Source organism: Ambystoma mexicanum, chromosome 3q, assembly GCF_040938575.1.
Source record: "Ambystoma mexicanum isolate Mex_15411 chromosome 3q, UKY_AmexF1_1, whole genome shotgun sequence".
NCBI classification, from domain to species: domain Eukaryota; kingdom Metazoa; phylum Chordata; class Amphibia; order Caudata; family Ambystomatidae; genus Ambystoma; species Ambystoma mexicanum.
In genome coordinates, this window is record NC_090926.1 from 764,216,251 (window position 1) to 764,237,766 (window position 21,516).

The following is a 21,516-nucleotide window of genomic DNA, read 5'->3' on the forward strand; positions in this document are numbered from 1 at the left end:
CCGTAGTGTACCCGATGGGGGGAAGGCAAACATTTGAGAAGGGTGTGAGCACGGAAGAGGGGATCCAGGGATGAGAAGCCACCACCCCACCGATACATGAACTACAACAGAGAAATCTTTTGAATACAAACCAGGGTGAACCAAACAGAGGAAGGCTGATATTCGCCAGGGGTCTGAGCCCGGATGAGGGGGAACCAGGGGTGAAGAATTATCACCCCAAATACAAGCAAGAAAAAACCTTTTGTTTATTATTTTGAGCCCATCAAACCCTGGGAAGCAAGAAGCTTATCTACCAAAGGTCCTGATATTGCTAAGAACTTTTTGTGACTCTAAGCCCGGAAGAGGGGGATCCAAGGGTGAAGGTCATCACCCAGCACACATGCGGAAAGGAACTTTTTGTTTATTATTTTGAACACATCAGGTCCTCTGAGGCAAAGACTTTTTGCAGAAAAGAGACTTAAGCACCGAAGGTCGTGATAGCTGAGAATGGAACTGTTGTCTAGCGCTGGGAAAGCTCGAGCGTGTGCTGTGCTCTGGAATGCCACCTTGTCCCGTGCTCAAAACGTGGGGGAAGGGAGACCCATGGCTACTACATCCTGACTTATTATTTGTACGCACTTCTTTCTTTCTTGTGAACCTTATCCCACACTCTTTTTTTGGTATTAGTTGTAAGGATTGGCAATAGGTTTTTCTTAGTATAAGTGCTTTTATTTGACAAGACGCCCGTAGAACTACCTTATTATTATTTGATGGTCGTAGCTTGCTCTCATCTTAGTTTTAGGTTTAGATTAGGTGTTTTTCCAACCTTCCTATGATATTTAATAAACACCCTTTAACTGCGATCACTTGTGTCTGTCTTTACTGTTGCCACCATGAGTTCCTTACACAGCACACAGAGGACCTCAAAGGGGGAATGAATAACGTTAGTTTTAGTAAGGCACTGAAGACATGCCCTTCAGAAGGTGGCAGAGCTCTGTAGCAGCTCTATTTAAGCAATAAATCCTGAGTAGCGGGGCATTACCACTTCAGGTAATGCCCCAGTGCCCATAGATACTGGCCCGAGCGAAGGTCTGGCGTTTCGGAACAGAAAAGAAAAGTTAAAAAATGGCTGCCGGGGAAGAGAAAACAAAGTCCGTTTTGCCTTTCCATGGCGGTCATTGAAAACAGTAAAATAAAGTAAACAAAAGGGCCGTCATGGAAAGGAGAAGAGACTAAGTGTAGTCCTCTTCCTTTCCATGGCGGCGTGTCACAGATCGGGAGCGGACGCGCTCGAGACAGAAGTTTTTGCAGCGTGTACACTCCCGAAGAGAAGAAAAAAGGTAATTGGAGGGAAGGGGATGGGGGGAAATCTGTGGAGGGGGTGAGGGGGAAGATGGTGGAGCACTTACCTCATTCCCAGGCGGGGGAAGGTGGTGGCCTCCAGCCGCGAGGCTGCTCGGAGTAGGGGGATTACCGCTGGTAATGCCCCCGTTGTGAGCCTCCTCATTGGCTGAGAGGCTGCCACCCTCCCTCCCCTCCCCTCCCCCACCAGGTACTAATTTTTAGTATGACAGCACACTATGATTTTTATATTCTGCATGTTCTGGAGTAGCTTTCCTGGACTCAGAACAACATGTACATTATAAACCCAGTGTAAGCTGTAAGCATAATCAAACCATTTATGACTGGCTCCCATAAATCATGTCTGTGGGCCACAGCTCTTGTAAACTCCTAATTACTTTAGAAGCACTTCAGTCATAGTGACACAACAAGCAAGAAAAGTGCGCACTTGCTACATTTTGCCGCACCTCGCTTGGCTCACTGTGTTTCATAAACTTGATGAGCTAAATCAGCACTCCTGGGAACATGATACATTTTCACAAATGACAATGAGTCGAAAGATAATGATGGGTCCCTGGGCTGCCATATTTACACAATGCTCAAGTTGCCCTCCATGACGGTGGTGCAGTTCCACTACCGTAGTAACCGGCAGCAGTGTTGCATTAGGATGGGCACCCCGGGAGTGTGGTGTGGGCAGCAGCTTGGCAGACGTAGTTCTCAGGACAGTTAACCAGCCCAGCAAGCCGGTGGACATGAACATATGCCAATGTCAGTGGTATGGCTGGCCTATGGCACACAAGACCCTGGCATAGATCCAGCTCTGTAGGCATGCAGGAACATTCAGCAAGCACATGTTGGGCCTTGTTAAGAGGGGCACTGACCATGTCACATCTGGTACACAGCAGGGTTGGATGGGCGATCCAGGCCACTGAGTATATACGGGTTGGCTTATAGACTCTGGCACGTGACTGCGATCAGTGCTGCAAAGTCACCAGTGGCATTAGCGAGGAATAGCGCAGTTGGTGCAGAGAAGATAACAATTGAAGTCACCAGCAAGCAGCACCAACAAAGGTGCAAGAGCAGGGAAAAGCCCACTGCCAAGGGGGAGTGCCTGTGCTGAGTGCTTGCCTGTAGGGGGTCTTGCTGCAGTTTCTCACATGCAAGTTCATTAGTTCAATAATTAATTTTCTACATTTGCCCATCACTTCACACTAGGAAGAACGCACATTAACACGACATTCTGTCAAAATGTTTAACTTGTCACCAGTGGAATCACAGGAAAATATTAACAAGAATTATTTGTTTAGAGAAGTAGTTAACCATTTGGTGTCTTAATTTTAGACTAGTATACAGTGAATGGTACTTGTAAATGGGATATCTGCCATGGGTAGTGAGTCCATCATCCACAATGAGCCAGTGGGAGTGGATTCCTGAACACCAAATTTATTGACACAGTGGGGAGCAGCAGTGGGTGGTAGCAGCTACTACTGCCCTAATGTGGCACAGTCATACTAGAAAGTATTGGGTCTTGGTACTTATTTCTTTTACAGAGGGCGCAGGGGTTATTGACTGCCCCATAGCCTTTTGTGTCACCCACGACTTTTCACCTAGGCCTCCATTTTCCCCTGTCCTGGTGAATGTACTACTCAATTTCTCCATTATATTTTAATTCACATGTGACGGTTGCCATGCAGGAAAACATCCTTCGGCAGGAGTTTAAAATTCATATGGCACACTACTTCAGCCCCTGCAATGAGAGGCTATAAACAGTGAATAATGCTACACAACTATAAGATCTTTTCAGTGGAGTTCACACTGTAGCTTGACATACATGCTCCAGACTTTCATTTTGGATTTCCCTATTTGACAGTTTTCACAGAGCCAAATGTTATCATTCTCCCTATGGGCCCTATTCACCTTTCACAGAACTGTACCCAGTTCTATATACCGTGCGCCAGTCTACACGAGAAAGCCCTGCTTGGGCTGTGTAAATGTAAAAGGAGGTTGAAGCACAGAGCTGCTTTTATTTCACCAAAGCATTTAGTGACATGAACTGCCAGCGTGCTATACTAGGGTACAAGGTTTCCATGATAGCATGATTACACATAGAGCTTGGACCTTTCTTACAATTTCGGACCAGAGTGAATGTACACCTCTATATTGTCAAGAGACACCAGACACTGGAGCACAAACATACCAGTTACATGTCTATAGCCGTTTACAAAACGTGGCTGGTAATTGTTCAACTGAACAGATAAGATAATAAATCCAAACAACCACTAATGTACACATCAAGCCTTTTAATGTGAGTACGTTCAGAAAGGGAAATTTGGCAAACCTTGGTTACGTCTACAGTGATATGGACCTTGGGTGACGGAGGTGTTTCTGAATATTGTATGCTCAAGAGATCAAGGACAGATCTACAAAGTCAACTCACCATTGCTATGAATTGATAATCAATTAAATGCTATGGATCTGTTAGGCTTTGGGGCAGCATGTCGGCTTGCAGCATCAGGAAGCCGGGTAACAATCTGCGGCAGAGATGGAAACGTGGATCTGCATTGTGTCTTTACAGATGGGTGCCATTTTCTAAGGTGGCCCCTGTTGTTTATGCTGATTGTCTGCTTTAAAATGGATGGGAAGATTGCCAAGCTGCAATGGAATTCAAAGACATCCTCCTATCAGTTACATACTGCAAGGTATAAGAGGGCAGCCTGTCAGATATGAAGTCACATCAAAACTCCTCTTGTCATCTCACCTCCAAGTTGGTTCTGCTGTGGCTTCTTGCTGTAACTCTGCTGGTGTAATCAAGGACTAAAGGATCACAATGAACTCCATGATATTTGTACCTGGTGATATTTCCTAAACACAGTCTTATGAGGGTGGGAGGTGTGATTTAGCCATTCACCAAGCAATGCATACTAGATGGAAGCTTCGTGGAGCTATGCAATTTAACCAGCCTGCGGCTCACCAGGGTTGTTCTACTAAACAGCAGTCCGTCTTCATTTCAGCTACTTTCTGTCACTGTTCATGGACTTTAAATGATGATCCCACACCAGTGGTGCATGTGGTAAGGCTCACCCTCTCCGTTCACGGACCCAGTTAAAATAGTGCCGAGCACAAACATTCAGACGAAGGATCAAACACACTGCAACATTCATCTCAATCCCTACACCAGTGGCAAGCGGCAACAGCATTCCCTAAAGCCATGTTATGAGGCATCCAGACCTTCTTCTCCACTCCGAAGGAGGCCCCCATATGGGCTCTCAGGCTTAAGGTGGGTGAATTGCTGCAACTATTTGCCTCAAATTTGTGGGCCCTGATATGCGAGGGGCTTCAGGTGAGACACCTTTTACTTTGGAGGTTACAGGGAGTCTGCACCCTCTTGCGCGGCTCCAACTCTTGGTGCCTCTCATCAGAGAGGCCTGCTGCAGGTTTCTACGCCCCTGTCAACACATGGAATAAAAGTGTACCTCCTTCACAGGGCTTGCATCCAATGCGGGCAGGCCTCACAATGCACTACTCTGTGTTCCCTGGGGACGTTTCATTTCTTCCGGCTCAATAAAATAGACGCATCTTCATGATGCTGTCATGAACTCACCTTCATCAGTGATGAGTGGCAACACCAGTTAAAATTCTCACATAACTTTGCTGTGAGAGAATTTCTCCCACTACCCAAGAAGCAGCTATCAGGCACGCTGTGCCTAAGGTGAGAGTCACTCTACTACTAAGTACGCCAATAACCCAGATATTCATACATCACAGGCTTTTGGGTCATCTCCATATAAAATAAGGGGCTGGCACGTATGGTGTCAGATGGAGCCTGTACCCTCACCGGATCGCATCATATAACCTCTTGGCTCTGTGGCCAGACTTCTTGCCCCCATACAGTCCCACCATACCAGAGCTATATAGCAGCTTGGCAAAATAAAGCATCTTGAGTCACCCTGAGAATCTTTCCTTTTAACTTTAGTAGATTCCAAAAGCAAATCAGGGGTTATTCTAAGCTTCCACTTAGCTAGATTCTGGGGGAGGAGAAAACTGGCAAAAGTGGGAACCTTCTGACATAAATGCATAACCAAGAAAAAAGGAGAAAATCAGAGATCCGGATGGAAGCTCATATATGTAGGACGGAGGTGATCTCGTGGCAGCCACTACAGAAAAAGATATCTACTTCAGATTTTAACTGAGATTAAGAAAGAGATCCAGGGATTTATGTCAGAAATAACTCAAAAAATGGTGGCAATTGACAAACGAGTGGATACTGCTAAATTCCACATCAAAGATATTGAAAATACCACATCTGAGCTGAGTTATGATCTCTCACTTGGTAAAAGGGCTGACAACTTGGAAGTATGAATAGCCTCCGTACAAATATGACAGGAGGACACTGAGAATAGATTGATAAGGAACAACATCTGCTTATGTGGTGCCCCCACACAGATTCAGGTTTCTGACCTGAAGAATTATGTACAGTAACTATTCAAAACTCTACTCCATGGGACAGACATAATGATTAACGAAGAAATGTACCTAGATCAAGCAAATTGAGTTTACTGCCCTATTCAACTGCAAAATAAATTAATATCAGAGGTCTTAACAAGAGTCCAACACTATAGAATAAAAGCAAACATCATGCAAGCGGTGAGGTTGAGACTGGACACTGTTTCTAAGGGTTCTAAACTGATGTTTCTTAAAGACAAAGCACCATCTACTTCGTTTGAAGGAAAAGACGTGCACGACTTCATATCATGGCTACCTAAAAAAGGAATCAAATACAAGGGCGGGTTCCCCTGCTCCGTGGTTTTCACACTAGAAGAGCAGCGAAGATTGATTCCATCAATGAAAGAAACAAGGCTCCTAATACATCCCGGGTCCTGTGGCCCCTCACCTACTCCAGCATCTGGGCCCTTTGAGCTATCGAAGCCTCACAATTCCCAAATTGGAGCTTGGTCCAGTCAGCAGATCCAAAGAAAGGAAGAAAACAGTGTCAAGAGGGGCTCATCATTATCAAATTCAGTTGTGACTACATGACTCAGAATTCCCCCCTGTGTCTGTTTCATGGTTGATCCCAGCTGCTATAAATGTAATCTAGTCGAGCTTGCTTTATGTTTGTGTGACATATTCACAAGATAGGGCACTTTACCACACTCTAAGGAGACTTTGATAGATTTGCTATGTTAAAGATTCATGTTTTGAGACCATATTTTCGATTTTACATTTTAGCATTTTAAAGGTGGTACTAGCTGGGCCGGCCACATGCCCGGCTCACAATGCACCCCAAGCCCACTACTGGCATACGTTTGGACCTGTTGCTTCTTTTAAAACTTGTTAGGCACTGGCTTTGCGGTTCAGATAAAGACATTTTGAATGGAATACGTTCACTTTTCAATTTGGTTGTTTTCTTTGTATGGGTCGTCTACTAGACAAGGCGTAAAATCAACACTTGTACTCTATTAGTAGCTTTGATATGTTCATTCAGGTGGGAAAATGCAAGGTTCTAACCCTGAACGTCCAGGGCTTAAATGCTCTGGTTAAGATCTGCTTTAAAAAGACTTTAGACACTCAAGTCTGCCCCAAGAAACTCAGTTACGTCCACAGGATGAGCATCAGTTTACGCTTTAGAAATTACCCTAGGCAGTATGTTGCTGTTGCTTCATCAAAATAAAGAAGTACGGCAATTCTAATTTCAAGAGACACACCATTTGTTAAAACAGGAATGCTAAAGGATCCTGATGGCAGATTCCTGCTGTTAAAAGGATCTCTTTTCAGCCATCCTATGACCCTGGTATCAGTGTAACTCCATAACGATAAGCAAAGTGACTTCTTGATAACTCTCCTCCCAACGATGACCGCCTTTATTGAGGACAAAGTAGTTGTAGGAGACTTAGTTCCAGATCCCCCTCTGAATAAGACACTCTCCGCCTTTAAAGATTTAAAAAAAAAAGCACTAGCCCTGGCGAGAGTTCTGTGGGACTTGGGACTTGGTTGAGGACTGGGGTTGCTTCATGAGAAGTATAGGGATTACACATAGCTCTCCCAGGTCTAGAAGGGTTTTTCCCAAATCAACTTCCTTTTTCTTTCAGCCTAGCTGGTCCCATTTTCAGTGAGCACCACAACTGGCCCCAGACTATTCTCAGATCACTCCACTGTGACAATCTCTTTAAGAGTTTAAAGACCATTACTCCGATGATCTTGCAAATGGAAATTATGCAACCCCCTCCTTCAGGACCTCATACTCTGCAGTGAGATTGCCAGTGCTATTGATAATTTCTTTCCTGATAACAATACTAACAAGACTTCCCCGGGGGTTTAATGGGACGCCATGAAGGTAGACATTAGAGGCGAGTTAATTAGCTGCTCCTCAGCTTATTTCGAAACAAAGAGTGACTGAAGAAGCACGTGCATGACAAGGAACTGGCACACGCAAATATGGGATCTCAGAAAGCCTACAGGGAACTTAGAATAGCAAAAACAGATCTGGAAGCTCTGATAGCTGCAGGTACAGCCACCTCTTTGCTACATGCACAACACTATTATTATTCACAGAAGAATAAAGCCAACCAGTTACTGTCATACTAATTGCTTTTATTCAAATTCAGAGATTATATTACAAGTATCAGGGATAATGAAGGGAAGGTACCTTACAATACACAGAAGAGAGAAAGCTGGAGGAATTTTATCAAAATCTCTTGACAAGGGAGAAAACACCTTGCAACACAAAAATGGATTACTGCGATCTGGCTTTGCTCCCCCAACTGTCCCAATCTGCCTGTGATCAACTACTGCTACCTAACGAGGAGTTCTGGTTGGCAATCCAGTCCTACTTAACCACAAGGCCCTGGATCCGGATGGCCTCACCACTATTTTACAAAACATTCAATGCCCAGCTTCTGACTCTGCTTAGCTCCTTATTTATTTCTTTATTAACTTGGGTTTGGTGACAGGAACAGGAATCCTGAAGATCGAGAAGGGAACTACCCTCTCCAATTCATTACGACCAATCGCCCAATTAATACAGATTCTTTCGTCTTGGCATCTGAATTTATGGGGATTCTTCCATCCTTAATTGATCTAGGTCAGACCAGTTTCATACTGCAACATCTATGAAACCATCAGACGGGCCATTGACATTATTGAAGTCGGACAAAAAAATAAGATCACCCATGACTCTATTCGCATTTGATGCCAACAAGGCCTTTTACGGGGTGGTTTGCGGTTTCATCCTCTTAATATTCAAAGCTTTTGGATATGGGCCTAATTTCATCAAATTAATCATAGCTTGCTTCAAAACTCCTTGTCAAGGGGGCCCTCTAGCCTCCCCCCCATGATGTTTGCTTTACTAATGGAAACATTGGCTTAATGTATCCAAACTAATATAAATATCCAAGGTATTTACATAAAGCAAACTGAGCTCAAAGCAACCATTTTACACCAATGAAGTTTTGCTGATGAGGTACAATACTTGGTCTACACACCAAGCCCTTCTAATGCGTTCAATGCTGCTTCAGAATTCTCAATTTACTTCGAGAAATTGGAGGTCTTAATATCAGAATCCTGTGTAAATCTGGACAGAATCAGACATAATTTTCCATTTTGAAGGAACTAAAAAGGAACTGCTTAGGAATTAAAAGAATGCCAACCTTTGGCTGGTTGTTCCAAGCTAATATGCCCTCCTTACTAACGATTTTGGGTGAGCATTTTAAAAGATGGGAGAACTTGAAGCTATCCAGGTTGGCATTGGATGACGACCATAAAAATGAATATCATGCCTCGCATGATTTTATTTATGTCAGCCCTCCCAGTTTATCTCCCTTCCTGCTATATTCAGGTTGCTTCATAAAAAGCTACAAAAATTCACTTAGGCTTGGTGGAAATCCAGGATACGTAGATTGGTACTCCAAGAAAACAGACAAAATGGCTGCCTGCGTTTTCCCATTCTCCATGATAACATTGCCACAGCTAACTTGTTGCATATCCTTGAGTGGAAGCCAGGTTCCTGCCCCACACATTGGGTAGGAATAGTACATTCTGTTACTAAAATGTCCCTACACACTCTACCCCTCAGCGACAGTCCCTGTAGATGCAGTATGGGCTCTCTCCTTTTGTCAACCCTAGTTTGACTTTTCTATTGGGATAAGGCCATTAGAGTTTGTCAAGTGCAGAGTGGTATAAGCCAATTCTCCCTGTTTTTTTGGAAACCCCAGATTTTCTCCCGTCTTCAGATAAAAGAATATGCCCTACGGCACAGAGGATGCCTTTGCACACCTATAGCAAGTGTACCATGAAGGAAACCCCTCATTAAATGAAAAAGTACATTTCAGGTCCCAGAAAATGAACACTTCAGGTACCTTCAACTTAGACATTGGCTCACAAACCTAACAGCACACAAGTCAGGCACACGACCACCCACTGCATATGAATTCACTTTTTGGGGAGGCATTCAGAAAAGGAAAGTGTCTAAGCTTTATCAGCTGATTTCTAGGTATGACCCATCCAGGAAACTTCCTTATATGAGCCAATGGGAGAGGGACTTGCATAGACCCATATCAAAGGAAACCTGGGGTAGGATTTGGAATAGGGCTTCCAGGCCCTCTGGCTTTGTGACAAACAAGGAATGTGCATACAAAATCTTATATAGGTGTTACATGTTTGCTTCCCGCCCAAACAGAATAAATACATATTTTTTCCCACTGTGTTGGAGGACTTGTGGGCTGATAGGTGACTTACTACACTTTTGATGTTCTTTCGGAAATGCCCAAATCTTTTGGAAAGAAATATTATCCCCAAATTACAGGGTTGCAGTTGCCATTTGACCCGATTGTGGTGTATCCTCAACATTGACTACCCAACCACTGTCTACTGCTAGAATCACACTTGCCAGATTCTGAAGATTGGCAGATGGACCACAAACCATTATGTGGTGGTACAAAGTATGGGAGATTGTATCTACAGAAAAGATAATGGCCTCCATTTGGGGGCAACTCTCCAAGATCAATGGAGAAGGAGACCCCATTGCTCGATTCCTGTAACAAATGTCCACATCAGGCAGTTTAGCCCCTATTGTTTAAATGCTTTACTCTGGTATGATATAGCTTTGGAAGCCAGGCTCGAGTTGGAAATGCAAGGGGGAGGGAGATTCCATGCTTGCAGAGCCAATTTATATGAATAACATCGCCCTCTTTTGCCCTGGACTGGGTTACTAATTGAGGTTTATATGCCTATGCTACACATTGCTTGATTTATATATGCTTTGTATTTTCATTCCATGTAATAATTATTGCTCCAGGGTCAGGGTTTGCAAGCTGGCATCTAGGAAATGTGGTCCATTACTGATTATTAATGTATTGAATATTTACAGAGTTTAGCCTCTTGGTCTATTTCTGACTTTAGTTTAGTTTGATTTATTTGGTATTTGAATGTATTCACAGTGCATAAAAAATATGGATTAATAAAATTACAAAGATTAGAAAAGAAATTACATCATGCATGTGATACATTTGCTAAGTCTAAAAGGCTAAACGACAAAAGGCTTCAAGGTCTTCCATGATATTATGCAAGATGACCATTATTAAAGTTATATATAAATCCAAATTGGCATAATATACAAATTCATTGGAAAAAACTCCACAAGCATAGCTAGATGCTAAATATGCATAATCAATATTTATGAATATCAGTTAAAAATAATAATACATCAAATGTAAAAAATATAGATCAATACAGTGTTGATAGCCCTTTAAATTGTTTCATAATCTAGAGCATTTATCATGGTCTTTCTAATCTTCAGTTCAAATCTGATAAATACCACAAATTTAATGAAACCTGACTGATATCTCAATGGAAAAAGGATCCTCAGGGACCTTGACACAATACAATTTACAGAGGCCAGGAGCAGTATCAAAAAGGCTCCTTAAGTAACAGTACTAATGACAGCAGAATAAAACAAGTGCCGTTTTGCCTCATACCAATCCTGCATTTGCAGATAGTGAACCTAATTTAAGAAGACACCTTGCCAAAGTTGTTAAAAATGGTAAGTGATCCATTCGTAATCTGGTAATTAATATGCAATCTTTCCAGAAGGGCATCAGATCTAGATAGGCACAGGGTTTCTCCAGTTTAATAATCTGTGCAATTCTGCAAATGGAGGGTTGGGCTAAGAGAAAACTCAATTCTCCTTCCCTTTGTCTGCTTGAATAATAGATTTCAGATACTGCTACAAAATGCTGGGTAACAACACTGGTGCATAAAAGCATCCTTCTTTCCCGAACGAAGCAAGGGTCAATGTGACATTTAAACAAGCAATGTTTTTGGGTTGGTCGCAGTCCATTTATTCATCCACTAGGCCCTGACAAATAAATGTTTTCTCTCCTTGATATATTTTAACCTGAAATTTCAGATCTTGAAATAGGACAAGGGGGGTCATTATGACCCTGGCGGTAGGGGGTTAACTGGGCCGGTAGAGATGCCGGCCCCGTTAACCGCCTACCGTCTCATTACGAGGTCTCCTCGCAGGACCCGATAAGGACGCCTGGTATCACCAGGCGTCCTTAGCAGGTCCTGTGAGCAGACCAGGATGCAAACCAAGGGCCCGTTGTTTGCATCCTCCTCATTCCCATTGAGCCATATGGGGACACGAATGGGAATGGGGATGTACCGGGGCGGGTTCCCTGAATGGGGAAATACCGGGCGCTCCAAGGTCGGAATGGCCCGGTATTTCCCCATTCAGGGAACCCGGACCCGGTACCTGGAATTATGGTAGGCATGCAGCAAATAGCGGCATGGCTACCTCCAATGTCGTAATAAGGCCCAATATCTCTAATCTAAGAATAATCTATTTTGTTGATTACAATTATGTTTGCAACAGATTTGCTGACAGCAATTATTCATTTAAAAAATATAAGTTAAATGGTGTCCAACAAGACAAGTTGTGAATACCCCAGAGGTCATCACCTTACAATGGCTTCAGGCAGGGATACCCTGAGAGCAGGCTGGATCGATTACACGGTAACACTGTTTTGTAGGAGGATTGGGAGGCTAATTTTTCTGCTCTGTATTCTTGTGAGGACACACTTTCTCCTGAGTCGTTGCCAGTGTTTGCTGGTTCTGGTCTAAATAAATGGCAATTAGTGATAGACCAAGAGATGATGATAAATGCCATATGTAAAGCCAGTGATTCCAGGGCCCCCGACCCTAATTATCTTTCCAATAAATTATTTAAGAGCGATCCACCACTTTGGTCCTCAATTCTAACAATTCTGTTTAGGGAAATAGTGTGTGATAACAGATACCCAGAATCCTGGAATACTGCATATGTTATACCAATATTTAAGAGGGGTGCCAGGACTGATCCAAAGAGTTACCACCCAATTACCATCCTGGATGCGGGTGGTAAGGTCTTCGCATCCCTCTTATTAATACATCTGGAAGCATGGGACGAGGAGGTCGGCAGGTTGAACAAGTGCCAAACTGGCTTTCAAAAGTTTCATAGCACTAACCTCAATGGGACTGTAACTCGTTGTTTCTAGGAAGTATCACTCTGTATTCGCGGCATTAATAGATCTGTCTGCTGCATTTGACAGGGTTGACAGACATCTTTTATAATGAAAGCTGGTAAAGTGGAACATCCCCGATGGGCTGCTAAAACTGATTATTGGGTTCCATGAAAATAGCTCAATCCAGATCAGACTCGATCAAAGTGGTAGTCTCTCAAGGAAGATTGTGACTTGTTCAGGTCTTTGGCAGGGGTGCATTTTGTCTTTTTAATTTATACGTGTCAGACGAGAATGAATACTTAGACTCTAACTTATTTGCACGCCCTAAGATTGGTCAATTGGTCAAAGGCAGGGATCATGTGTCTGTCTCACCTACCATGTACAACATATTCACTAAGCCCCTTTTCGAGGATGGTCTTGGCATCACCTACACTAACTATGCCTTGGTGAATACAGTTTACCTCATCATCCAGGTATGGATGGCCACCCATGGTCTGTGCCTGAATGATGACAAAACTGAGCTCATCATCCTCGGCACTACCCCCAATTTGAATAAACTCGGCCACAAATACACCTTCTTAAACATCAATGGCAACACCATCAAAGTTGCCAAATAAGTTAAAACATTAGGTTTCTACTTAGACGCCACCCTCTCATTCACCAAACAAGTCAACCCCATGGCCTCTGCCAATGGTTACATCTGTAAGCTAATTAGAGCTGCCAAGCCTTTCCTTTCCATGCACAGCTGCACTACCTTGGCCAGAGCCCTAATTCTATCGAAACTGCACTACTGCAACGCCCTATATATGGGGGCCAACAAGTATATCATCAATAAAATTCAGATTCTCCAAAATGATGCCCTTAGAGCAGCACTGGGTATACCAAAAGAAATATCATATTTCAGAGACAAGGAGAATGAATAATTGACTCACCACCAACGATAAAATCATGCTAAAAACGGCTTCGCTTACACATATCTGCCTAAATAACGCCGCCCCACGCTATCGTATAGAAAGATTTAACAGACAATCATCCAACAGGCCAACAAGAACTGCCAACTCTAATTTCCTGACGGTACCTAGGTTTAAACTCCCCAAAACTGGAGGGTGTAGCTTCTCAGTTAAAGACGCTCAGCTGTGAAACTCCCTATCACCTGCCATACGGGCAGACCAAACATACTCACACTTCAGACACAACATCATCAACTGCATTAAAGAAAATTACCGCTAAAATACAGGGCGCCTCCCGCCAGCTCCATCTAGTAACCTGCACTGTACATAATGTCAATTTTCCGCAACATACTGCCTGATAGCTCATCACTATCTCCTCTAAGGTCTTTCGCAATACTCTGCTACTTGAGTCAGCCATATTTCTGTCTGTATATAATATCTAAATGTTCTGAACTTGTTAAATTTATCTTTGTTGTATATAATTGTTGACTTTATCCTTGTTGTTTATATTTGTACAGTCCTGTAACCTAAGCTGAAAATATGCTTGTCTCTTTCTGCACCCTGATACCCTTGGGTCTGGCGTGCATTATAAATAATAAAACAAACAAACAATTTGGCATAACCTGGTGGCTTACGCCGATGATTTATTTTTTTTTGATCGCACTCCCATTGGCCTACAGAGGTTATTTAATGTCTTTGGAAATTTTGCGAAAGCTAATTCTTTAATAATAAATGTTAAAAAGACAAAAGTGATGCATATCGCTAAGAAAAGGAAGGCAATAAATTATACTTATAGGCTGGAAAAGGAGAGTCAACTCTAATTACCTGATGGTACCTAGGTTTGAATTCACCAAAACTGGAGGTGTGTCGATAATCTGGTGTGCATGGGTTTTGTTGTGTTTAGTAAACCACATTTATATTTATGGGTCACAACTTGAAACAAAGTGCGTTGGCCCTATCTAATCAAATGATTAGAATTAACCAAAGGTAAAGCAGGCTTTCGATCAAGTTCTGTCTGAATTTTTATTTGGAAAAAAGTTGTACCAAAATTACTGTATGGGGCGGAACTTCTCTGTCCGGCTGTCCTGAGCTTATGTGATAAGCTGGAGGGAATTATCTGGCATAGGGTTTTAAGGGTTCCCAATGCTGTGCCAATCCCGCCAATTCAATTTGAACTGGGACTTGAATCAATTCAAGCCAGACTGAAATGGAGCCTGCTAACATTGTACAGGGGATTGTTAACTCCCACAAGTAACACGCTGTATGAAATATTGAGCTGGGCCATGACCGATAAGAAAGATCATATGCTAGAATTAATGGAAAGAACATGTGTTTCTATCTTGGTGGACATTGGTAGATATAGGACAGACCTGGAAACATTCCCATATCAGGTAAAGCGAGCCCTGTACCAAAGGGGCTGCGGCAGCACTATTAGTAAATTTCATGAGTACCCATCGTTGCAACATTTTAACGGGGCACATAAGAAATTGGGGGTGCTTGCACCATTTTTTAACAAATTTGCGAATCGCTACTATAGAGAGGATTTTTGTAGATTCAGATGGATTTTGTTCTATACGTGAGAAATTCGACTACGTAAATCCTTGATCAAAGAAGGGGAACCTTTATGTCACTTTTGTAAGAACCCAACAAAGTTTGATTCATTGAAACATATATTGGTCTTTTGTGAAGCTTTGACTGCACAACACACTTTGTTTTTTAACAAAATTGTGCAGGAAGTATATTTTTTACAGATGGTGATTCTTTCTGGAAATATTGTTTAGGAGGATAATCGACTTCAGTATGTATAGTGGTGACTGGTTTTTTAAGAAGTTTGAATTTGTGAATAAAGTGAAAGATATGTCATGAAATGCAATCCTGTTCTAGAAATGACAGATGGACAAATCTTATTGTATTTTAAACTATTTTGTAAAGCTGAATTAAGGTTTCAGAAATATTTGTATCTGATGATTTTACGAAATGTACTGATTATGATGCATCAATTGTTTGTGTCTTTTTGTAAAGGTTGAAGTTTCTTTAATCAAATACAAATAAAATAAAAAAATAAACAATTGCGTTTGCAACAGATTTGCTGACAGCAATTATTCATTTAAAAAATATAATTTCAATGGTGTCCGACAAGACAAGTTATGAATTCCCCAGAGTTCATCACCATTAAATGCTTGGCCACTGACTTCAGACCGGGATACCCCAAGAGCAGACTGGATCGAAGTGCTGACTGATATCTCAAAAAAGCAAGACTGGCACTCATAGCTTGAGACATTTCAACTGAGTATGGGTAACCTGAGAAGTTCATAGATAAGTAATGAAACATGTAGGCCCCTGTACATTCATAACTGATCACAGAGAGAAATGTATTCCATCAAGGCCCCTAGCGCCACCTCCTTAGAAATGGACAGTGTGGATGTTGGCATTACTTTTTCAGGGGGTAGATTAATGTTGACCCAAGTTTGAAAAGTTCCTTGATCTGTGAATTGTATTACATGTTACAATTCCACACTTTCGCCTGCATAAGGTGGGGCGGCTGTTTGCAAATATAAGGGGGCTTGTCCTGAATTGTTCAATACGGTTTGTAATCAATGAGTAACCCATTTGAGAATATTACTGTGCTCTTGTGCTTAGTGTTGCAAGAAGAGGTGTTTTTGGGCTACGTCTTAAACTGTCAACCTTTTTGGGACAAGTTGAACCGATGCAAATCAGCTAGATCCCTGGCGCGCTAAACATTATGGAAAAGGGACAGCAATGGCAGCTGGGTTTACGCTTCATTGAGGAGAGAAGAGAGATCTGGAAGAGGATTGTGTTTCACACTTGGGAAATATGCTAGGTACCCAGAGCACCTATCACAAGCAAAGACTGAGTGAGCTAATTGAACTTGCTAAATTTTTGTACACATCTGTTTATCACAGAACGTTTGGTTGTAGCTTTGCTAAAGGTTATTTCGTCATACTATGAGCAGGCAATTGAAACAACAAGCTTGTTGAAGTCTGGCACCTCCAGAAGGTACATGGAACAGGTGCGGTGCAAGGAAGATCCCAGTCGGGAGGTTCAAAAGAAGACCAAGTCTATGGTGTATGGAGTAGAGGGATTAGAGCGTAAAGCCCTACACGTACATTTGGCTGAAGATCTGAAGTCATTGCTTTGCGATGTGACTGTTTCCACTGTTTTCCCTAAATTCTCAGCATACCATAGCTGCAGCGACACAATCCTCACACACATTGGAACACTGATTTCCTAACGATGAGCTCTGTATTTTGTTGGAAGAAATGATTGACCTGGGTATTGCAAGCCTGGTTCTGATGGATCAGTGGGGCAGAGGGAAAAGGTGGTGGCTGATATGTCAGGTATGCAATATCAGAGTTTCGCTGATGTTTTCTTGAAATCTACAGAACAGATCTTGCTGTGAGAACATGACTAAATTATTAAAATTGGTCACATGTGTATTTTATAAGAGAAGATAAACTAAAGGAGTGTCTTTAAAATGGATGTGGTTTAGACTTGAAGTCTATTTCAGGTTCCCCAGCCTATATAGGCAATGTTTTTATAACTATTGTTGTTTTTCTTCTGAGATTTCTTGTTTGTTAAAAAAGGAGAGTCTGATGCAAGGATTTAGATGGAGGGTTGTAATTAACAGGGCTCCAAGGCCTTAAAGAGAGCCTTTATATCTGGTACTGTTTTTTTGATATGGTGATACTTCAGAGCCTTCTGTAGTGAAATGAATGCCTAAGAATAAAAGTTTCAAAGTTGCAATACAAGTCGCAAATGATTAAAAGCAGAAATAAGTGGACAATTAACAAGAACTGCAAAGAGAAACATTTTTAAGCAAGAGATAGTTGACATTCGACTGCTTATTATCACTCTTTTGCCCGGTTCAATAGGGAAAATTGGCAAGATGGATCACTGCCTCCCTCAAGTCCTGGGTTTACTTGGAGGCCATAAAGACAGACAGATGGCAAACTCACCGTAGGAGATATTGTTAGTGGATCGAAGAGCTGGTCCACATAGCTGTCAAGCCCGGGGGACTCTGTGCTTCTGTGAGCTGTGAAAGAAAAACAATAGAAAGAGCTGCACATTATGCATTTAAGGCTGATAAGTAAGGACCATTGGAGATTATTTTATTTTTATTTTAGACGGAATATTATTTTTATAAATCTGATCATTATTAAAATATAAAGAAAACTCACTACACAGATACAGAAGGACAAATAAATGCACCTAATCGATCAATATGTCCTCTTCAATTTCTCAACTATGCCATTGAAACATCAACAAAATGATCACGTCAACAAATATATCACACACCTCTTTCATTAGCACCCTGTGTGTTGTCCTCTATTCATGCAAAAATCCAGTTTAATATTGCAGCGCAAAAGTCGACTTTTCTGCTTTTAATAACCACGAGAAACTGTTTTTTTCTAACAATAAACTTTTTGTCTGTAGTATATCACTTTTGTTTGAGTGAAGAAATACATCTAGACTGCTGTTTGGTTATTACCTCTTCATATTGCTGACGTTTTCTGTTCATATTTTTATTGAATTGTCATATTTCTCACTGCACTTTTGACTTTTCCTGTTGCCATTATTGTTGTACCACAAAATGTACCTTTCCTCCATCCCTTCTTTCTCTGCCCTGGCTTTTTTGATGAATGTTTTCTACTGTTATTGACTGTAATGTCTATGATTTTTTAGTTTGCCTTGCTTGCTGTGTTGTCACACAACAGAAAGTATTTATTTCTGTGTATGCATGTTTTACTTGTAGTTTACCCCGTCGGGCACAGAATATTCTTTCTCTGATTTCGTATTCTTGAATCTGTAATTCTCCACCTGGAAAGTGTACTTCTATGGACTCAGTTGAAAGCTAGGCCACTGTTGTGCAGCCATTTCACTCTGTGTTAAAACCTGCATGAAACTGTGCAAAGGTGTGACATGTAGCTAAATGGGTGCTTATGGAGCAAAATGCTATCTCTGATTTGAAGTACATTTTATTTATAACACAGATCAGAATTGTACAATATGACCCCTGAACTTTTCTTTCTACTGTACTATTTTTATCAAGGTTGTGTGCACTGAATAACAACTTTTTTGACATTTGTATTGCTTATGTCTTTGCAACAGCCTCCCGAGGATGAACTTCCATACTTCATGGGGTATGTTTTATAAGCAATTGTGACTATATGATGTAATATTTGTTGAGTATTTTGATTTCTACAGTTGTAACTACGAAAAATTGATTAATTCAAGAAGGAGAAATTAAGTACCACTAATATTCTTTCTATAGATTCTCCTCCCACAAATTCCTCATCTGATAGCTGTGATTCCAGCGTCAGCTGCTCCAAAACATTTTTGATACAAGGCGTAGTGTGGTTCGGAGTCGACCGTGCCACTCCTCAACTCTGGATGTGACATCGGCAGTACATATATCGCGTCTCTGCACTTTCATACCTCAGTTCCCCAACTCTTTCCCACCAAGCTCAGCAGCCACAGCGAATAATCCAACACGATTCAATTTAAGGGAAGCCAAGAAATGCTATTTTGTGAGGAACAGTCACCATACTGTAAGCAACATGCCGACAGTACCCAGAAATGTGTTAATTGTTCCAAACATCCCAACTTTTAACTGTCGTTCCCCCAACAAAGAGAAGCTAGTAGCAGCAACAGAGCACTTTCATAGCGAGGCAGGATGGGAGGGCGATGAGGAATCTGCGGGAGAAGAACCCATAGACGGAACATTACTGGTAAGTAATTTCCCGTTTAATGGATCGCATCCTCCGGCAGTTTCCACATCTGATAGACTGACAAAGCAGTACAGCGTGTGTTTGAAAGTTTTAAACGAGGAAGCTTTGCAACACAGCTCTTCCAAATCGGGTGTCAGCACCACACGACATGTCCAGACTGTAATGTCTTGTAAAGTGTAGAGCGACAACCACGTGGCTGCCCGACACATATCTCTCACAAGCACACCCCTTTGCAATGCAGAGGAGGTCCCCATGTCCCTGTTGGAATGACACCACCAGGCCCTTCTGGAGCATGAGAAGACAATAAAAAGTTGGTCATCCCATCTAAAGTCTGCCGTCCTGACCACATAGTACCTGGGTGCCCTCTTTGGGGTCATTCTGTGCAGTCTTTCCTTATCCTTGAAAGGGTGAGGCGGAGGGCAGAAAACCAGCAGGTCAATGTTTTGAGAGATGTGAAACTCCGATACCACCTTTGGCAGGAATTAGGTCGGGATTTAATTGAAGCCTTCTCCTGGAAAAAACACATAATGGGAGGCCTGCCAGAAAGAGCCTGAAGCTCGCTTACACGCCTTGCTGACGTAATGGCCACCACAAAAAGCTGTCTTAAGGGCATAGCAACCAGGCCTGGACTGGCCCACCGGATTATACCCAGTAGGCCTCGACCAAATAGGGCCTTTTTTCTTGCAGGAAGGATTCATAGATCAAGATCAGAATGATGATAGATAATGCCTGCACAGCTGCCGTGCAAAATGCTTCATTGTGATTGAAAATTGCAATTTGGATTTTATGTTACTTTAACTTTGCTTAAATGACTCTCTCTCAGAGACCCAGTCATCTTCGACGTCGTACATGTTCTTCTGTGACTGGGTTTGCCGTTCGGGGCGTGTAGCCACTGCCAACCAGGCTGTCCGGTGGTGGTACACTGACTGGGGGGGGGGGGCGTATGGGCCGGGGAACATTACATCTCGGCCAGAATGGAATGTTGTTTACAACACATTCTGTCTGTGGATTTGGGCTTGCCTCGCGCTTGCGCATTGTGGGGTGGGGGGGGGCGGAGGCATCCTAGGAAATGCACGCGCCCTAGTGTGCTGTACTCTCAAATGCGCAGGTGCGGGCCATGCTCCGGTGACAAGCTGCAGCCTGCATTCAGCACAGGCGACCTGTGAGGCTGTGGTGGGCTGAGGCACGCCTGGCTGAGGCGTGTGGTGCCTTCCTCACGCAGGACCCAGGAGGGACGATCTTAGAATAGTTTGTCCGGAAGTCTGAAGGGATTTATGTATGTATCCGCTTAGAGCTTTATTCATTTTAGTTTTCAAAAAGTGATGCTTGTTAATGAACCAGCGTGTGACTGTACAATTCGAACCTTACATATTTGTGTCAGACAACGGGGAGAACAGGACTGCGCAACTTGCCTTGAGTGTGTCGTGTGGATGTGTCTGTGATTTTGGTGGCAGAGATCTCTGCTAATAAATGCAAATCTATGGAGCAATGGAGCACAACCAATATATATATCAATGCCATACAAATCCTTTCCAAGCAGCTGCTTCCTGATCCCTTCCAAGTATCCCCCCTTGGGATAAAGACACCTGGGTAGGTAGAACTCTTGAAAGGGATGACAGCCAGGGCGTGAATGCTACTACTGCGATAATGACTGAGCCTAGCGGACAAGCATTGGAGATTTCCAGAGCTGTCTGCCTGTTTTCCTACCTCACCGGCTGAGAGGGCAGAGGAGGTACCGTACCAGTGAGGTCACCTTATTCACACCGTAACCCATGCATCTTGGAAGGGCCTGGCCCCATGGAACACAGTAAGGCTTGGCTGTGCACGCTGACACAACTTCCACCTGAGTGTAGGGGTTGACGCACTCCGACGCTAGCAAGTACAAGATTTACATTACGGGCCTTCAAAAGTGCAGAAGAATTGCATGACTGCAAAACACCTTTCTACCCTTGACAAAAGGGGGCCAGCAGCGGTTCATAACGCTGCCATTCCAGTGTTAGG

General features: G+C 42.7%; 1 protein-coding gene across 1 annotated transcript in view; it reads right to left on the minus strand.

Annotated features, from left to right (window-relative positions):
- The window catches only part of MYO15B (myosin XVB), a 721,855-nt gene that overhangs the window by 404,030 nt on the left and 296,309 nt on the right, over window positions 1-21,516 (minus strand). The window contains exon 11 of the mRNA XM_069654768.1: window positions 17,743-17,819. Within this exon, the coding sequence (XP_069510869.1) occupies window positions 17,743-17,819 (77 nt within the window). The remainder of the gene's footprint in view (window positions 1-17,742; window positions 17,820-21,516) is intronic.